Here is a 15,155-nt window from a genome sequence, read left to right as displayed (position 1 = left end):
CTTTCACAGGAAGCGGCACAGGTCCTAATCCAGGCACTTGTCATCTCCCGTCTGGATTACTGCAACTCGCTGTTGGCTGGGCTCCCTGCCTGTGCCATTAAACCCCTACAACTCATCCAGAATGCCGCAGCCCGTCTGGTGTTCAACCTTCCCAAGTTCTCTCCACGTCACCCCGCTCCTCCGCACACTCCACTGGCTTCCAGTTGAAGCTCGCATCTGCTACAAGACCATGGTGCTTGCCTACGGAGCTGTGAGGGGAACGGCACCTCCGTACCTTCAGGCTCTGATCAGTCCCTACACCCAAACGAGGGCATTGCGTTCATCCACCTCTGGCCTGCTGGCTCCCCTACCTCTGCGGAAGCATAGTTCCCGCTCAGCCCAGTCAAAACTGTTCGCTGCTCTGGCACCCCAATGCTGGAACAAGCTCCCTCACGACGCCAGGACAGCGGAGTCACTCACCACCTTCCGGAGACATTTGAAACCCCACCTCTTTAAGGAATACCTGGGATAGGATAAAGTAATCCTTCTACCCCCCAAAAAAAAAAAAATCATTTGTAAAGTGGTTATCCCACTGGCTATAAGGTGAATGCACCTATTTGTAAGTCGCTCTGGATAAGAGCGTCTGCTAAATGACGTAAATGTAAATGTAATGTTGTTAGCAAGTACATTTTGCGATATTGACGGCGACATTATTGTTAGAAAAACAAGGCCATTCGCAGTCGCTATAGTAATTTAAAGAAAGGCCATCGAAGGCTGCTATGGGTTCTAAAGAGGTATTCATTTTTTTAAAGCATGAAAAGGTAGCGGAATGGAATAACGTCTTACTCTGCTGTGTGAAGAATCCAATACTTTAACCTGTATGGGGTACAAATCACATTATTGTGGAAGCACCTCCTCTAAGAGTATGAATTAGGCTGTTTGAGAAGGTTTGAATCCTAAGCAACCTGCCTACACATAGTTTGAAATACAAGACCAACATAGCTACTGTAGTAGGTCAAAGCTCTGTGCTGGAAAACCTTGGTAGAGCATGGGTGGAATAGGCATTGTGGTGCTCATGTCAATTTCCTTTCTTTATCGTCTTCAGACCAATGCCTATTCTCACTTAAAACATAGTTTTTTTAATAGTTTTTTTATAACAGCTTGGAAAGAATACAATGAGTTGACATGACCACCATTGTCATCTATTTCTTGTTAAGATGAATGTAGCTATGGATATAAACTAAACGTATAATCATAGCCTACATGTTTTGTTTCTTCATAAAAGCACAAACAGTTGAAGTCAGAAGTTTACATACACCTTAGCCAAATACATTTAAACTCAGTTTTTCACAATTCCTGACATTTAATCCTAGTAAAGATTCCCTGTCTTAGGTCCATTAGGATCACCACTTCATTTTAAGAATGTGAAATGTCCGAATAATAGTAGAGAGAATTATTTATTTCAGTTTTTATTTATTTCATCACATTCCCAGTGGGTCCGAAGTTTACAGACACTCAATTAGTATTTGGTAGCATTGCCTTTAAATTGTTTAACTTGGGTCAAATGTTTCGGGTAGCCTTCCACAAGCTTCCCACAATAAGTTGGGTGAATTTTGGCCCATTACTCCTGACAGAGCTGGTGTAACTGAGTCAGGTTTATAGGCCTCTTGCTCGCACACGATTTTTCAGTTCTGCCCACCAATTTTCTATAGGATTGAGGTCAGGGCTTTGTGATGGCCACTCCAATACCTTGACTTTGTTGTCCTTAAGACATTTTGCCATAACTTTGGAAGTATGCTTGGGGTCATTGTCCATTTGGAAGACCCATTTGCGACCAAGCTTTAACTTCCTGACTGATGTCTTCAGATGTTTCTTCAATATATACACATAATTTTCGTTCCTCATGATGCCATCTATTTTGTGAAGTGCACCAGTCCCTCCTGCAGCAAAGCACCCCCACAGCAGGATGCTGCCACCCCCGTGCCTCACGGTTGGGATGGTGTTCTTCGGCTTGCAAGCCCCCCCTTTTTCCTCCAAACATAACGATGGTCATTATGGCCAAACAGTTCTATCAGACCAGAGGCCATTTTTCCAAAAAGTATGATATTTGTTCCAATGTGCAGTTGCAAACCGTAGTCTGGCTTTTTTATGGTGGTTTTGGAGCAGTGGCTTGTTCCTTGCTGAGCGGCCTTTCAGGTTATGTCGATATAGGACTTGTTTTACTGTGGATATAGATACTTTTGTACCCGTTTCCTCCAACATCTTCACAAGATCCTTTGCTGTTGTTCTGGGATTGATTTGCACTTTTAGCACCAAAGTACGTTCATCGTCACTTTAACTCTACCCACATACACACCCCTCTACCCACACCCACGTACATATTACCTCAACTACCTCAACTAGCTGGTTAGGGAACTTAAAAAGGAAAACAGCCATCTGAGAGAAGCCTTACTAGACATCCAAACGATCAATGAGAGAAAATCTAGTACCCGAGGGAGATTGCAGAAAGGCGCAAAGTTCTGTATCCAATCTTCAAGGAAAATAGATTAAAAGGGAAACGTGTGGCACTTGTGGTCGATAAACGATATATTGACAACCAAATGTTCATAGACACAAATACTACTCCATGGCTATTCTTAAAGTTGTAATAGAGGAGTCGAATAATGGAACACCCATTACTAGCAATGATAGGGATTGTAATATTAAATAACATTTATAGTAAGTATAGTATTTTAAAAAAGGATAAAACGATATAACAAGAAAAGATGACTAGCAGAATAATACATCTTCAAATACAACTAATTAGAACATGGCTTTTTTGGCGGGCAATTGTTGTTTTGGTGGACGGTTGTTGTGGTTGGTCCTGTGTTCTCCCTGGCGTCCTTTCCCCCTTGCGGCAGGTGTGGGATGTGGGTGCGTTTGCACGCTCGGCCCATTTCCTCCGCAGTCAACCATGTGGTGTGCATTTTTGGTGTGCGTTAAGTGAGTGAGAGGGGAAATGGTTGCATATCCCAGTGCCGACGGGTGTCTATGAGCAGGGGCAGTGAGAGAGAGCTTTCAATTTTGTGTAGATGAGGGATATACATTTTAAAATATAGTATACATCTAATCTAATTTTTTATTGTCCTATCATGATGGAAAGATCCCCAACCCTATATCCTGGACACCCACCTGAGCAACCCATACACCAAAGAGAAGTTCCCATCTGTTTTATGGACCTGCTGTGAGAATGCAGCCTAAACAGAGAAATAAAAGCGGTCAGAGACCTACTTGAGCAGCACCACCCCCTCAAGATTCTGAGCCTGCCTGGCAGGATTGGTCCTATAAAGCCAGAGCCCCCTGATGGGAGAGCATTATGTACAAGGAAATTCTCAAAGCTGCTAATGAGAACCTTGACGACCTTGTACCTAGCCGGTGGGGATTTCGGTGGGGTACCCCCACCCAGGTAGTGGCAGTGCTGGCAACACTGGCTGCAGTAACCCATGGGGAGGGGGTCACATTCAGACAATCAGAGAGGGGGTTTATCATTGTGGCCCAGGTGGCACAAAATAATCAAAGGTCTGACTGGACGGAGATGCTTGGGAAAAATGGTTACAACGGGGGACCAGAGTGTTTGTGTCTCAGGTGAAGAGGGTGGATCTGATCTCCATCCCCTAGGACTTGACAAAGATTAAGTAGATTAATCAAATCTCACATTGTTGTCAATTTCTGCTCAATCTTGCATGCTTTCTCAATCAGCTGTAACTGTATGTGCACTCGTAAATCAGGTCCTTTCTTGAGTTGGGCTCTGGGATGTAACAACCGTTGAGCATCTGATTTTATGGTTGATTGTGGAGGAGTGGGGTTGAGTGTGTTGGAGTATGTGCGTGTGTGTTTGTCCGGCATCTGTTGTGGAGGGGGTGGGGATGTTGTGGGGGGGGACAAGACCGTAACTACCAATTGGATATCACGAAAAAGTGGTAAAAAATAATAATAATTAGCTAAATTCCCCTGTTATTGCAATGGTGAGAAGTTAAAATGCCTTGGTGGTATGATATTTGTGCGTCTGTAACTTTCTCACTCATCATTATTCACGATTAAAAAATTCCGAATTATCCGTCATTATGGTAGCATGCACATGAATGTAGAAGTATTTAGAAACATATTCTATTCTTATTTACAGTAAAAGGGACTCCAATATTATTAACCATTCATTTCCATTGGGCACAAAATAATCTGAAAACATAATGAACATGGCCTTATTTCTATTACAGCATATTGGATTCACCCAGCTCAATATAACATCAATAGGTTTAGGCTACTACATGATCCTCTAATTTTCCCTGTACCCATCATGAAGGTTTGGCTTGGAAAGGTTGCCTTGTGTACAACCAAGCCTATGAATTAAAGTTTACAATGAAGGTGCACAGGTCGAAATAATTTGGAGTAATCAAGATGACAGACAGTGACACATTCAATACTGCCTTGTGCACTCTTGCCTGCATCTAGCTGATCTAGGGTGTAATCATTAGTCCAACAGTTGCAAACAATAGTTTTTATTGAACAAATTCAGGTATGTTTATCCCTTTGCTTCCGTTTAAGAAATGTTTTTCAACAGAATTGGCGCAATGAATACACCCCTGTTCACTTTCATATCAGACACATACAAACAGCTCGTTGTATATATAATTCCTTCTCGCATCTATCTATGTGCTCTCCTCCTCTCACCTTTTCCCTTCGCTTGTGGACTTCAGTGTACAACACAGGCGAAAAAACCTTTCCAAGCCAAACCTTCATATCATGACTGCTAACCACTTCACACAGCCTACATCGTTGTAACGTCATAGTTAACATAGCTACTAGAACTAACACATTAGTAAACCCGCTACAATCATGCAGTACAGTGTAGTCAGCAGTAATCAGTTTAGCAGTTACACCGGCGGGCCCTGGTGGCAATAAATTAATAAAACCCAAAGCTTACCTTGACTTGGAAGAGTTCCAGCTAGCTAACATAGCATCCCTCTCTGTTTGGGCCAGGTATTTGAGTAGGCTAAACTAGCTAGCTGCATTTGACACTAGCTAAGTAAGTGAAAGTGAAACCAATATATACTACGAAAAATAGCTAGCTCTCGCTTTCTCTTTCTTTCTCTCTCTCTCGCTCTCTCTTGCTACTCCTTAATTTTGGAAGAAATTAATTTGTTAAAACTGTTCAACTTTTGTCTTTCTCTCACTTTGAGTCAACTACTCTCCACATTTTATGCACTGCAGTACTACACCACATGACGAAAGTATGTGGACACCTGTTCGTCGAACATCTAATTCCAAAATCATGGGCATTAATATGGAGTTGGTCCCCCTTTTTCTACTATAACAGCCTCCACTCTTCTGGGAAGGCTTTCCACTATATGTTGGAACATTGGTGTGGGGACCAACTCGAAAGAGCATTAGTGAGGTCGGGGGGAGGCATTGTCATGTTGAAACAGGAAAGGGCCTTCCCCAAACAGTTGCAACAAAGTTGGAAGCACATCATTTTAAAGTTGGCTCTATGCATTGGGGCAGGTAGCCTCCACTGTTGAAACACAACCAAAACAAATAGCAAATGCATCCAACAAGTTTGTAGAGTCACAAGGTTGATGTAATCATTGCGCGCTAGCAATATGGGACCAAATACTGAACTTTTGACTACTTTAATACACAGTTAGTGAATTTGTCCCAATACTTTTGGTCCCCTATAATGGGGGGACTTCCTACAAAAAGTGCTGTAAATTCTAAACAGTTCACCCGATATGGATCAAAATACCCTCAAATTAAAGCTGACAGTCTGTACTTTAACCGCATAGTCATTGTATAATTTCAAATCCAAAGTGCCAAAACAAACAATAACATTGTCACTGTCCCAATACTTTTGTAGCTCACTGTATATATTATTATATTTTATTATTGTTTCATTTACTTCTCACTTCTCCCCTGCTGCTCTTTGTGGTTTGACCATTTCAGCTCCTCTGAGATGTGTATGCCGAGGAACTTGACGTTTTTGACCGTCTCTACGGCGGCCCCGTTGATGAGGATGGGGGTGTGCCCAGCCTGGTTCCTCCTGAAGTCCACAATCAGGTCCTTTGTTTTGCAGACGTTGAGGGAGAGGTTATTTACCAGGCGCTACGCTGTCAGAGTGCCTACCTCCTCTCTGTAGGCCGTCTCGTCTTTATTGGTAATCAGGCCTACTACTGTCGCGTCGTCAGTGAACTTGATGATGGAGTTGGAACTGTGAGGCCACACAGTCGTGGGTATATAGGGAGTACAGGAGGTGACTGAGGACAGTGTGAGGATCAGTGTGGAGGAGGTAATGTTGCCTACCTTCAACACCTGGGGATGGCTCATCAGGAAGTCCAGGACCCAGTTGCATAGGGAGGAGTTCAGTCCCAGGGCTGTGAGTTTTGTGGTGAGCTTAGAAAGCACTATGGTATTGAAGGCCGAGCTGTAGTCAATGAACAGCATCCTCATGTATGCATTCCTTTTGAATTGCTCCCCCACTTTTCCCTAAACTTGTGTCTCGCCATCTTGATCGATCTGCTTAGGTCGTATTTGTAGTGTTTAACCATACAATTTTCCCCGGTCACCTTGCCGTGTTTATGAGCAGCATCTCTCAGTTTCCCGACAAGGCTGCCATCAATCCACGGTTTTTGATTCCGGTAGAAAGAAACCATCGTTATCACATGTTTTTATGAATCTGGTGACTGAGTCTGCGTATTCATTGATGTTATCCCCAGAGGCGCCCAGGAACATATTCCAGTCCATGTGCTCAAAACAGTCTTGGAGCATGGATTCTAATTGGTCAGACCAGCGTACAGACCTGACCACCGGAACTTCCCTCTTGAGTCTTTGGATTGTAGGTGGGGAGGAGCAAAATGGAGTCGTGGTCAGATTTGACGAAAGGAAGACTTACTACTAAAATAACAAAATATATCACTTTTGCAACGAACTGTCAAAATGAAGACCATAATTGACATGTTTCACAAAGACGTGTAGGAGTCAGGCTTAACTAAGCCTAAAACATCTGGTTTTCATGAAAGTTACTCTTTAAGACGTATTTGTCAATTAGCACAACTCATCTGTGCTGCACATCGGGATGCTGCAGGTTGCGGTCAGGTTCCTACCAGCTTGGAAAGCATGAGCTAAGGTCACACTGAGGTCATTTTGAGTTCATGCTTGGTTCAAAGCCGGAAAAAAGTTTCCCAACCATAAAGGTATTATATTAACTAGAGATCCCTGGCCTATAACTTGCCTAGTATCATCTGCTGGAAACAACCCACCAGTGAGAAAGATTAGATGACCCTAGGCCTACAAAGCTCAACGTCATATTTAGAGTTAATACAGTAAATCAAATGTACCATATTTTTCTCTGCTTCAAATAATCCCTTGATAATGACTTTTTCTCATTTCAAGCAATCCAATCTCTCTGTTCCCACCTTTGCCTAGTGTACATCATTGGCGTCAGTTGATGGAGGCTGATAAAGCCTGGACCACTATTTGGACAAAAGCCTTAATAAGACATTTTAGTGTGTATTGTCACAGAGTAGGCTAATAGTTTGTCTATCTGGGATTTCACTTTTTCCACTGTGTGCACTTCTCACATCAACTTCACTGGTAATCAAGCATGGCTGATGGCGATTCAGGGTTTATACGGCTCACCACGGTAATTCATCAGAGCAGTTCACAGTGAAGGATTACAGTACCATCTAGTGGAAAGAAATAGAGCATCCATGGTCCTGAAGGACACAGTATACCACATGCAGATCCCTGTTGCATTGATACATCACTGCAAATGTGGTCAAATGGGGTGAATCCATTTCACCCCCCCAAAAATCAGAAACAAGATACAACTGGCAATTCATTCTAACTAGGTACTTTTAACACACTATATTATTTCAATGTTATTTCGTTTTTCCAAACATATGCTTTCAAAACCATAGACTGTATGTTCAACACATGAAGTAGGACTGAAGTGCTTATGGGTAATAATTAGTCCCTGATTGGTGAAGTGATATATTTAATATAAATGTGCACACCAATCAAAATCATCTGTATGATGTTGCCGAAATTGTGGCAATCCTCCTACTTGAAGACGTCAGATTCGGCTTCGACAAGCTTGTGGTGCCGGAAGAAAAGATGGCGGATCATGAGGAGCAGTTATCGGATGAGGCGAAGGTAAGATGTCGTTTTTATCTGCCGTTGATTGTGTTGGAGGATATATGGTATCTTTAGGGTTGTATGTGCGTCTGTCTATTCATATGAGTATGCTTTTATTTAAGCTACTGTGCATAAATGTTGGATAAACAAACCGCGATTCTCGCTCGGCCAACGTTAGTCTAGCTATTATTTTTAGCTCGGCAGCCTCTGGCCAACTTCCGCTCCTTTGCGAATCTCAAATGGAGACTCCTTGTACGGTCCTAACTCTAAAATAGGAACCGTGCAGTATATAACAAATAAACAAAAGTTAACCTCTCACCCTCCTAATCGAAAACCTTGTAATCAACGTTGTGCTTTCATTTTAATTTGTCTCTGTATCGCTTTGTGATCATGTCTTGAACTTCTCACGAATGAGCAGCTAACGTTAGCTAAGATAGCAACCTACACCCCCTGTTAACGCTCTTTGCACAATGAATGCTGATAATGTGCAATTTACTGCCGTTTGTGTGTGACAGATATGACTGTAGTGTTGAATCTCGGATTTAAATATAGGTCCAACTGGCTAGTATGATGATCGCCAGAAGATATCTAACCTACCATCACGCTTGTTTACACTGAGCTGCACTGGGTTCTGAACGCAATCATGGTTGTGGCAGAGATCCTTTTAACACACAAATTCGGATAGCCAGGCTTGCTTCGCCCTCATGTTGGTGTAAGCAGTCTAGGTAGTGCTAGGTATCAACAGCCAATCCAGTATGGGCTGGAAACGACAGTATAGTGAGCTTCGATTGGTCAATCACAATGCGATGTTACAGAGTATTTGAATCAAGTTCACCTTATTCCAACTTTGGTCCTGCCCTGTTCACGTCCCTCGCCCATGCTCACATCGCCCAATGGTCCCCCTGCCCACTTTGCTTCCTTAATTGAAAATGGGCTTCCTTTGTTTCATCTCCCCAATGTGCTATGTGGATCTCCTGTGTTACATTTAAGACACCATGGAGCCGGCACGAGATATAGGTTGGGAAACGTACCTCTAGTACTGCTAGTTTGGCTGCGGTGACGACTGCTAGCTAGCATGAGGACGAAAAGGGCAGTTTTCTGGGAAAACTAGCAGTATTTAAATAATCTCAATAAAGGTACAATTTGGAGTACAGTGGCATATCCGTAGCTGCCAAGACGTTTTTCCTTCAACCACCCTTTGGGTGCAGGCCTGCCAACTTCCCTGTTACGGCATTACAGTCTGTTTACAGTCTGTTTACTCTCCACTTGAGAGATGCAGAATTTACAGAACCTAACCTCTGTAGCTTAACACTGCCAGATACATAGTTGCATACATGTCGTCTTTTGAAATGCCAGTTTGTGTTGATGTACCCAAGTGAGGGTTGAACTTGACCGACGTGCCAGAGCGTACCATGGAAAAGCCTAAGAGACAGTGCAGTGGTTCCTCCTTCAGAGCCCAGAGATTGCAAGAATATGGCCTAGCCTAATGGCATAGAAGGCTTTCAGGTGTAGCCTACTGAATGTACTAGGCCTATGCATGCCTAGTTCATTGAATGGGCTAGAGCACATTGGCTGTAGATGGGTTGATAGGGGAATTAAAGTGCAGCCTCACAGAGCCAGGATAGCAATCAATTTACAAACCTCAGAAATTCCGCAGCCCAGCCCCAAGGCTGTCTGTCTGGTGTTGCCCTCCCACACTCCTGTATCACTATCTGCTCCACCCTGACTTATAATGACTGTTTTAAGCCTCAGCCATTTAACATGGCTTACGTTGAAACTATGAACAGCTAGTGTTTGGGTGTTAGTCGTGTGGTCTATGTAATCTGATACTTTTTACTGGAGGAATGTTGTTATTCTCTAATTCACAAACCATAGTTACCATGGCTGGACAAATAGCCACACAGAAAACACTTTTTTTTTTATTGGGCTTCTACCTTTTGAAGTCTCATCATGATCTCTGTAGGGTAGGTCGAGGCCTATGTAACGGCGTTAATAACGGGCCGTAAAATCACTCCACAGCTAGCTTGTATGGCTCAATCGGTTTGAACGTTATCAAGGAGGGTGGTCACGTGTTGCGAAACAGAGGATCACTGGATGAGCCCAGTATGGGGCAGTCGGACAGTAGAGGAAGCTAAGCTGTTAACAGCACACTTAGCCCCTTTAATGTTAGAGTTGCAACTATGAACCGAAAATTACAGACACCGGCATTGCCTCCCTCTTACTGAAGCATTTTGCGTACGTCAGTAATTTTCTGTGATTTTGCTACACAACGTTCCTGTAGATTGTTCTAAAACCAACAGTAATAACCTATGCATTATGTTGATTCCTGCTATGAAAGTATCTGTCTGTTCCTGTTTCACTGTCGGCTGCTGTGTGACTGAGCCACTCTTATTCCCACTGTGCGCATGGAGGAGGGAGAGATGCATTCTGAGAAGCACAAGCATATGACCACTGCTCAAAATGCAATTGCGGGGAAAAATGCAGTTTTTAACTATTGTTCTAGTTACAGAGAGAAGAGTCACAGCTTTCTGTGAGTTTATATATTTCTCACCTCTTAAAACCGACTAAGGTTGATGTCCACGCCCCTGCCGGAATCTAATTAGCATGATACAAATATCCCCATTAAAAAAACCTCAGTTTAAGCTAGAGATATCAGTTTTTTTTGCATTGGATTCGTCTCAGTCCACCAGATCAATCAATCAATCAAATGTATTTATAAAGCCCGTTTTACATCAGCAGATGTCACAAAGTGCTATACAGAAACCCAGCCTAAAACCCCAAACAGCAAGCAATGCAGATGTAGAAGCACAGTGGCTAGGAAAAACTCCCTAGAAAGGCAGAAACCTAGGAAAAAACTTAGAGAGGAACCAGGCTCTGAGGGGTGGCCAGTCCCCTTCTGGCTGTGCCGGGTGGAGATTATAACAGCACATGGCCATTAAGGCCAGATTTTTCTCCAAGATGTTCATAGATGAACAGCAGGGTCAAATAATAATCACAGTGGTTGTAGAGGTTGCAACAGGTCAGTACATCAGGAGTAAATGTCACTTGGCTTTTCATAGCTGGGCATTTAGAGGTTGAAATGGCAGGTGCGGTAGAGAGAGAGAGTTGAAAACAGCAGGTCTGGGACAAGTTCACACGTCTGGTGAACAGGTCAGGGTTCCATAGCCGCAGGCAGAAGAGTGGAAACTGGAGCAGCAGCACGACCAGGTGGACTGGGGACAGCAAGGAGTCATCAGGCCAGGTAGTCCTGAGGCATGGTCCTAGGACTCAGGTCCTACGGGAGGGGAGGGAGAGAGAGTGAATTAGAGGGAGCATACTTCTCGCTCCAGTGCCTTTCCGTTCACCTTCGCACCCCTGGGCCAGACTACACTCAATCATAGGACCTATTGAAGAGATGAGTCTTCAGTAAAGACTTAAAGGTCGAGACAAAGTCTACAACTCTCACATGGATAGGCAGACCATTCCATAAAAATTGAGCTCTATAGGAGAAAGCCCCCTGCCTCCAGCTGTTTGCTTAGAAATTCTAAGGACAATAAGGAGGCCTGCGCCTTGTGACCGTAGCGTACGTGTAGGTATGTACGGCAGGACCAAATTGGAGAGATGGGTAGGAGCAAGCCTATGTAATGCTTTGTAGGTTAGCAGTAAAACTTTGAAATCAGCCCTAGCCTTAACAGGAAGCCAGTGTAGAGAGGCTAGCACTGGAGTAATATGATCACATTTTTTGATTCTAGTCAAGATTCTAGCAGCTGTGTTTAGCACTAACTGAAGTTTATTTAGTGCTTTATCCGGGTAGCCAGAGAGTAAAGCATTGCAGTAGTCTAATCTAGAAGTGACAAAAGCATGGATGAGCTTTTCTGCATCAGTTTTGGACAAAAAGTTTCAGATTTTTGCAATGTTACGAAGAAGGAAACAAGCTGTCCTTTAAATATTCTTGATATGTTTGTCAAAAGAGAGATCAGGGTCCAGAGTAACGCTGAGGTCCTTCAGTTTTAATTTTTTTGTGTGTTTTTTTGACGACTGTACAACAGAAGATCTCTTTGTTTCTTGGGACCTAGAACTAGCATCTCTGTTTTGTCCGAGTTTAAAAGTAAAAAATATGCCACCATCCATTTACATTTACATTTTAGTCATTTAGCAGACGCTCTTATCCAGAGCGACTTACAGTTAGCGCATACATTATTTTATCGAACCCACAACCCTGGCGTTGCAAACGCCATGCTCTACCAACTGAGCTACATCCCTGCCGTCCATTCCCTCCCCTACCCTGGACGACGCTGGGCCAAATGTGCGCCGCCCCATGGGTCTCCCGGTCGCGGCCGGCTACGACAGAGCCTGGATTCGAACCAGGATCTCTAGTGGCACAGCTAGCACTGCGATGCAGTGCCTTAGACCACTGCGCCACTCGGGAGATCCACTTCCTTATGTCTGAAACACAGGCTTCCAGGGTAGGCAATTTTGGGGCTTCACCATGTTTCATAGAAATGTACAGCTGTGTGTTGTCCGCATAGCAATGAAAGTTAACATTGTGTTTCCGAATAATATAATAATAATAATAATATGCCATTTAGCAGACGCTTTTATCCAAAGCGACTTACAGTCATGCGTGCATACATTTTTTTTGTGTATGGGTGGTCCCGGGGATCGAACCCACTACCCTGGTGTTACAAGCGCCGTGCTCTACCAGCTGAGCTACAGAAGACCACTGACATCACCAAGAGGTAGAATATATAGTGAAAACAAGAGTGGTCCTAAAACGGAACCTTGAGGAACACCAAAACGTACAATTGATTTGTCAGAGGACAAACCATCCACAGAGACGAACTGATATCTTTCCGACAGATAAGATGTAAACCAAGCAAGAACTTGTCCGTGTAGACCAATTAAGGTTTCCAATCTCTCCAAAAGAATGTGGTGATCGTTGGTGTCAAAAGCAGCACTAAGGTCTAGGAGCATGAGGACAGATACAGAGCCTTGGTCTGACGCCATTAAAAGGTCATTTACCACCTTCACGAGTGCAGTCTCAGTGCTATGATGGGGTCTAAAACCAGACTGAAGCGTTTCGTTTACCAGAGCATGTGAGCGGAGTTGAGCAGTTAGAAAATCCTGCTCATTGCTCATAGAGCGGTGCTTCTGCTCTGGCGCTCCATGTCCTTTCCAACCTCTCCACTAAAAACCGTTTCACGCTCACCAAAAAAAACTGCTTCTCCAAATTCGCTCCATTCATTTAAAACCACAATTTAACCAAAACCCATCTATTTTTGTGACTACCTGGACCTACCATTTTGTTTTTTTTGTATTGAAATCAAACCATATGGATTTTAATAAAGTATTTGAATTAACATGAAAAAGTGAATGTAAGAAGTGCACATCAGTTCAAATTAGCTACATGTCATATTAAACAGCATTTAAACACTAAATAGGTCATGAGTCAGACAGGGAGCATACCTTGATGCTTTGTTAAATCTAACGAGACACTGCTCTAAATCAAGCAGACCACAACAGATGATCAATATCAATTCGCTAGGGATATTAGCTCCAATGTGGATCCAGGCACCACTGTCTTCACCAGCGTAATGAATGCGACACCAAAATATTCTGGACATTCCTCGCAAACACTTTTTCTCCAACATTTGGCCTGCTGCATCGCATGCACAATCACAACAGCTGTTCGTCATTTGACTGTCATTTTAGAAAATTCCTTCCTGGATCAGATGATGATGATGTGTAAAAATATCATGCCGTAACTAATCAGCTGGCCACCAAATGCGCATCCAACAAGTATTATGCATCATTATTTTACATTTACATTTTAGTCGTTTAGCAGACGCTCTTATCCAGAGCGACTTAAAATTAGTGAGTGCATACATTTTCATACTGGCCCCCCGTGGGAACGAACCCACAACCCTGGCGTTGCAAGCGCCATGCTCTACCAACTGAGCTACACAGGACGCATATTATGGAAGAACCGCGTTAATGACAGTATCAGTCTAGGTTATAAGTATCAAGGTAAGGTGACTTTCGGTTAGAAGCATTTGGTTTTGTAATGCATAAATTATTTTTATATGAATGTGCCTATGACAACTGTTTTCACCCTGTAACATAAGGAGAGTCGTAATGTTACGTAGTTACACAGAATTTCTGAAGTCGCTATACAACAAACTGCCGTACAGCTAGATCCAGGATTCTTACAGGTTTCAAGTTCAATGTCTAATTTAACTGATTAATGCTAAATACAGTGTGTAGAACAAGTATTTGATACACTGCCGATTATGCAGGTTTTCCTACTTACAAAGCATGTAGGTCTGTAATTTTGATCATAGGTACACTTCAACTGTGAGAGACGGAATCTAAAACAAAAATCCAGAAAATTACATTGTATGATTTTAAAGTAAATAATTTGCATTTTATTGCATGACATAAGTATTTGATCACCTACCAACCAGTAAGAATTCCAGCTCTCACAGACCTGTTAGTTTTTCTTTAAGAAGCCCTCCTGTTCTCCACTCATTACCTGTATTAACTGCACCTGTTTGAACTCGTTACCTGTATAAAAGACACCTGTCCACACACTCATTCAAACAGACTCCAACCTCTCCACAATGGCCAAGACCAGAGAGCTGTGTAAGGACATCAGGGATGAAATTGTAGACCTGCACTAGGCTGGGATGGGCTACAGGACAATAGGCAAGCAGCTTGGTGAGAAGGCAACAACTGTTGGCGCAATTATTAGAAAATGGAAGAAGTTCAAGATGACGGTCAATCACCCTCGGTCTGGGGCTCCATGCAAGATCTCACCTCGTGGGGAATCAATGATCATGAGGAAGGTGAGGGATCAGCCCAGAACTACACGGCAGGACCTGGTCAATGACCTGAAGAGAGCTGGGACCACAGTCTCAAAGAAAACCATTAGTAACACACTACGCTGTCATGGATTAAAATCCTGCATCGCACGCAAGGTCCCCCTGCTCAAGCCAGCGCATGTCCAGGCCCATCTGAAGTTTGCCAATGAC

The 15,155-nt window shown here is 43.2% G+C and overlaps 1 protein-coding gene across 1 annotated transcript in view; it reads left to right on the top strand.

Annotated features, from left to right (window-relative positions):
• Positions 1 to 8,057: 8,057 nt before the first annotated feature.
• LOC121531538 (F-actin-capping protein subunit alpha-2) overlaps positions 8,058 to 15,155 on the top strand; it is a 43,760-nt gene continuing 36,662 nt past the window's right edge. The window contains exon 1 of the mRNA XM_041836788.2: positions 8,058 to 8,163. Within this exon, the coding sequence (XP_041692722.2) occupies positions 8,125 to 8,163 (39 nt within the window). The 5' untranslated portion in view covers positions 8,058 to 8,124. The remainder of the gene's footprint in view (positions 8,164 to 15,155) is intronic.

Source organism: Coregonus clupeaformis, chromosome 19, assembly GCF_020615455.1.
Source record: "Coregonus clupeaformis isolate EN_2021a chromosome 19, ASM2061545v1, whole genome shotgun sequence".
Lineage (NCBI taxonomy): Eukaryota > Metazoa > Chordata > Actinopteri > Salmoniformes > Salmonidae > Coregonus > Coregonus clupeaformis.
This window is presented reverse-complemented; position numbering and strand designations above follow the sequence as displayed.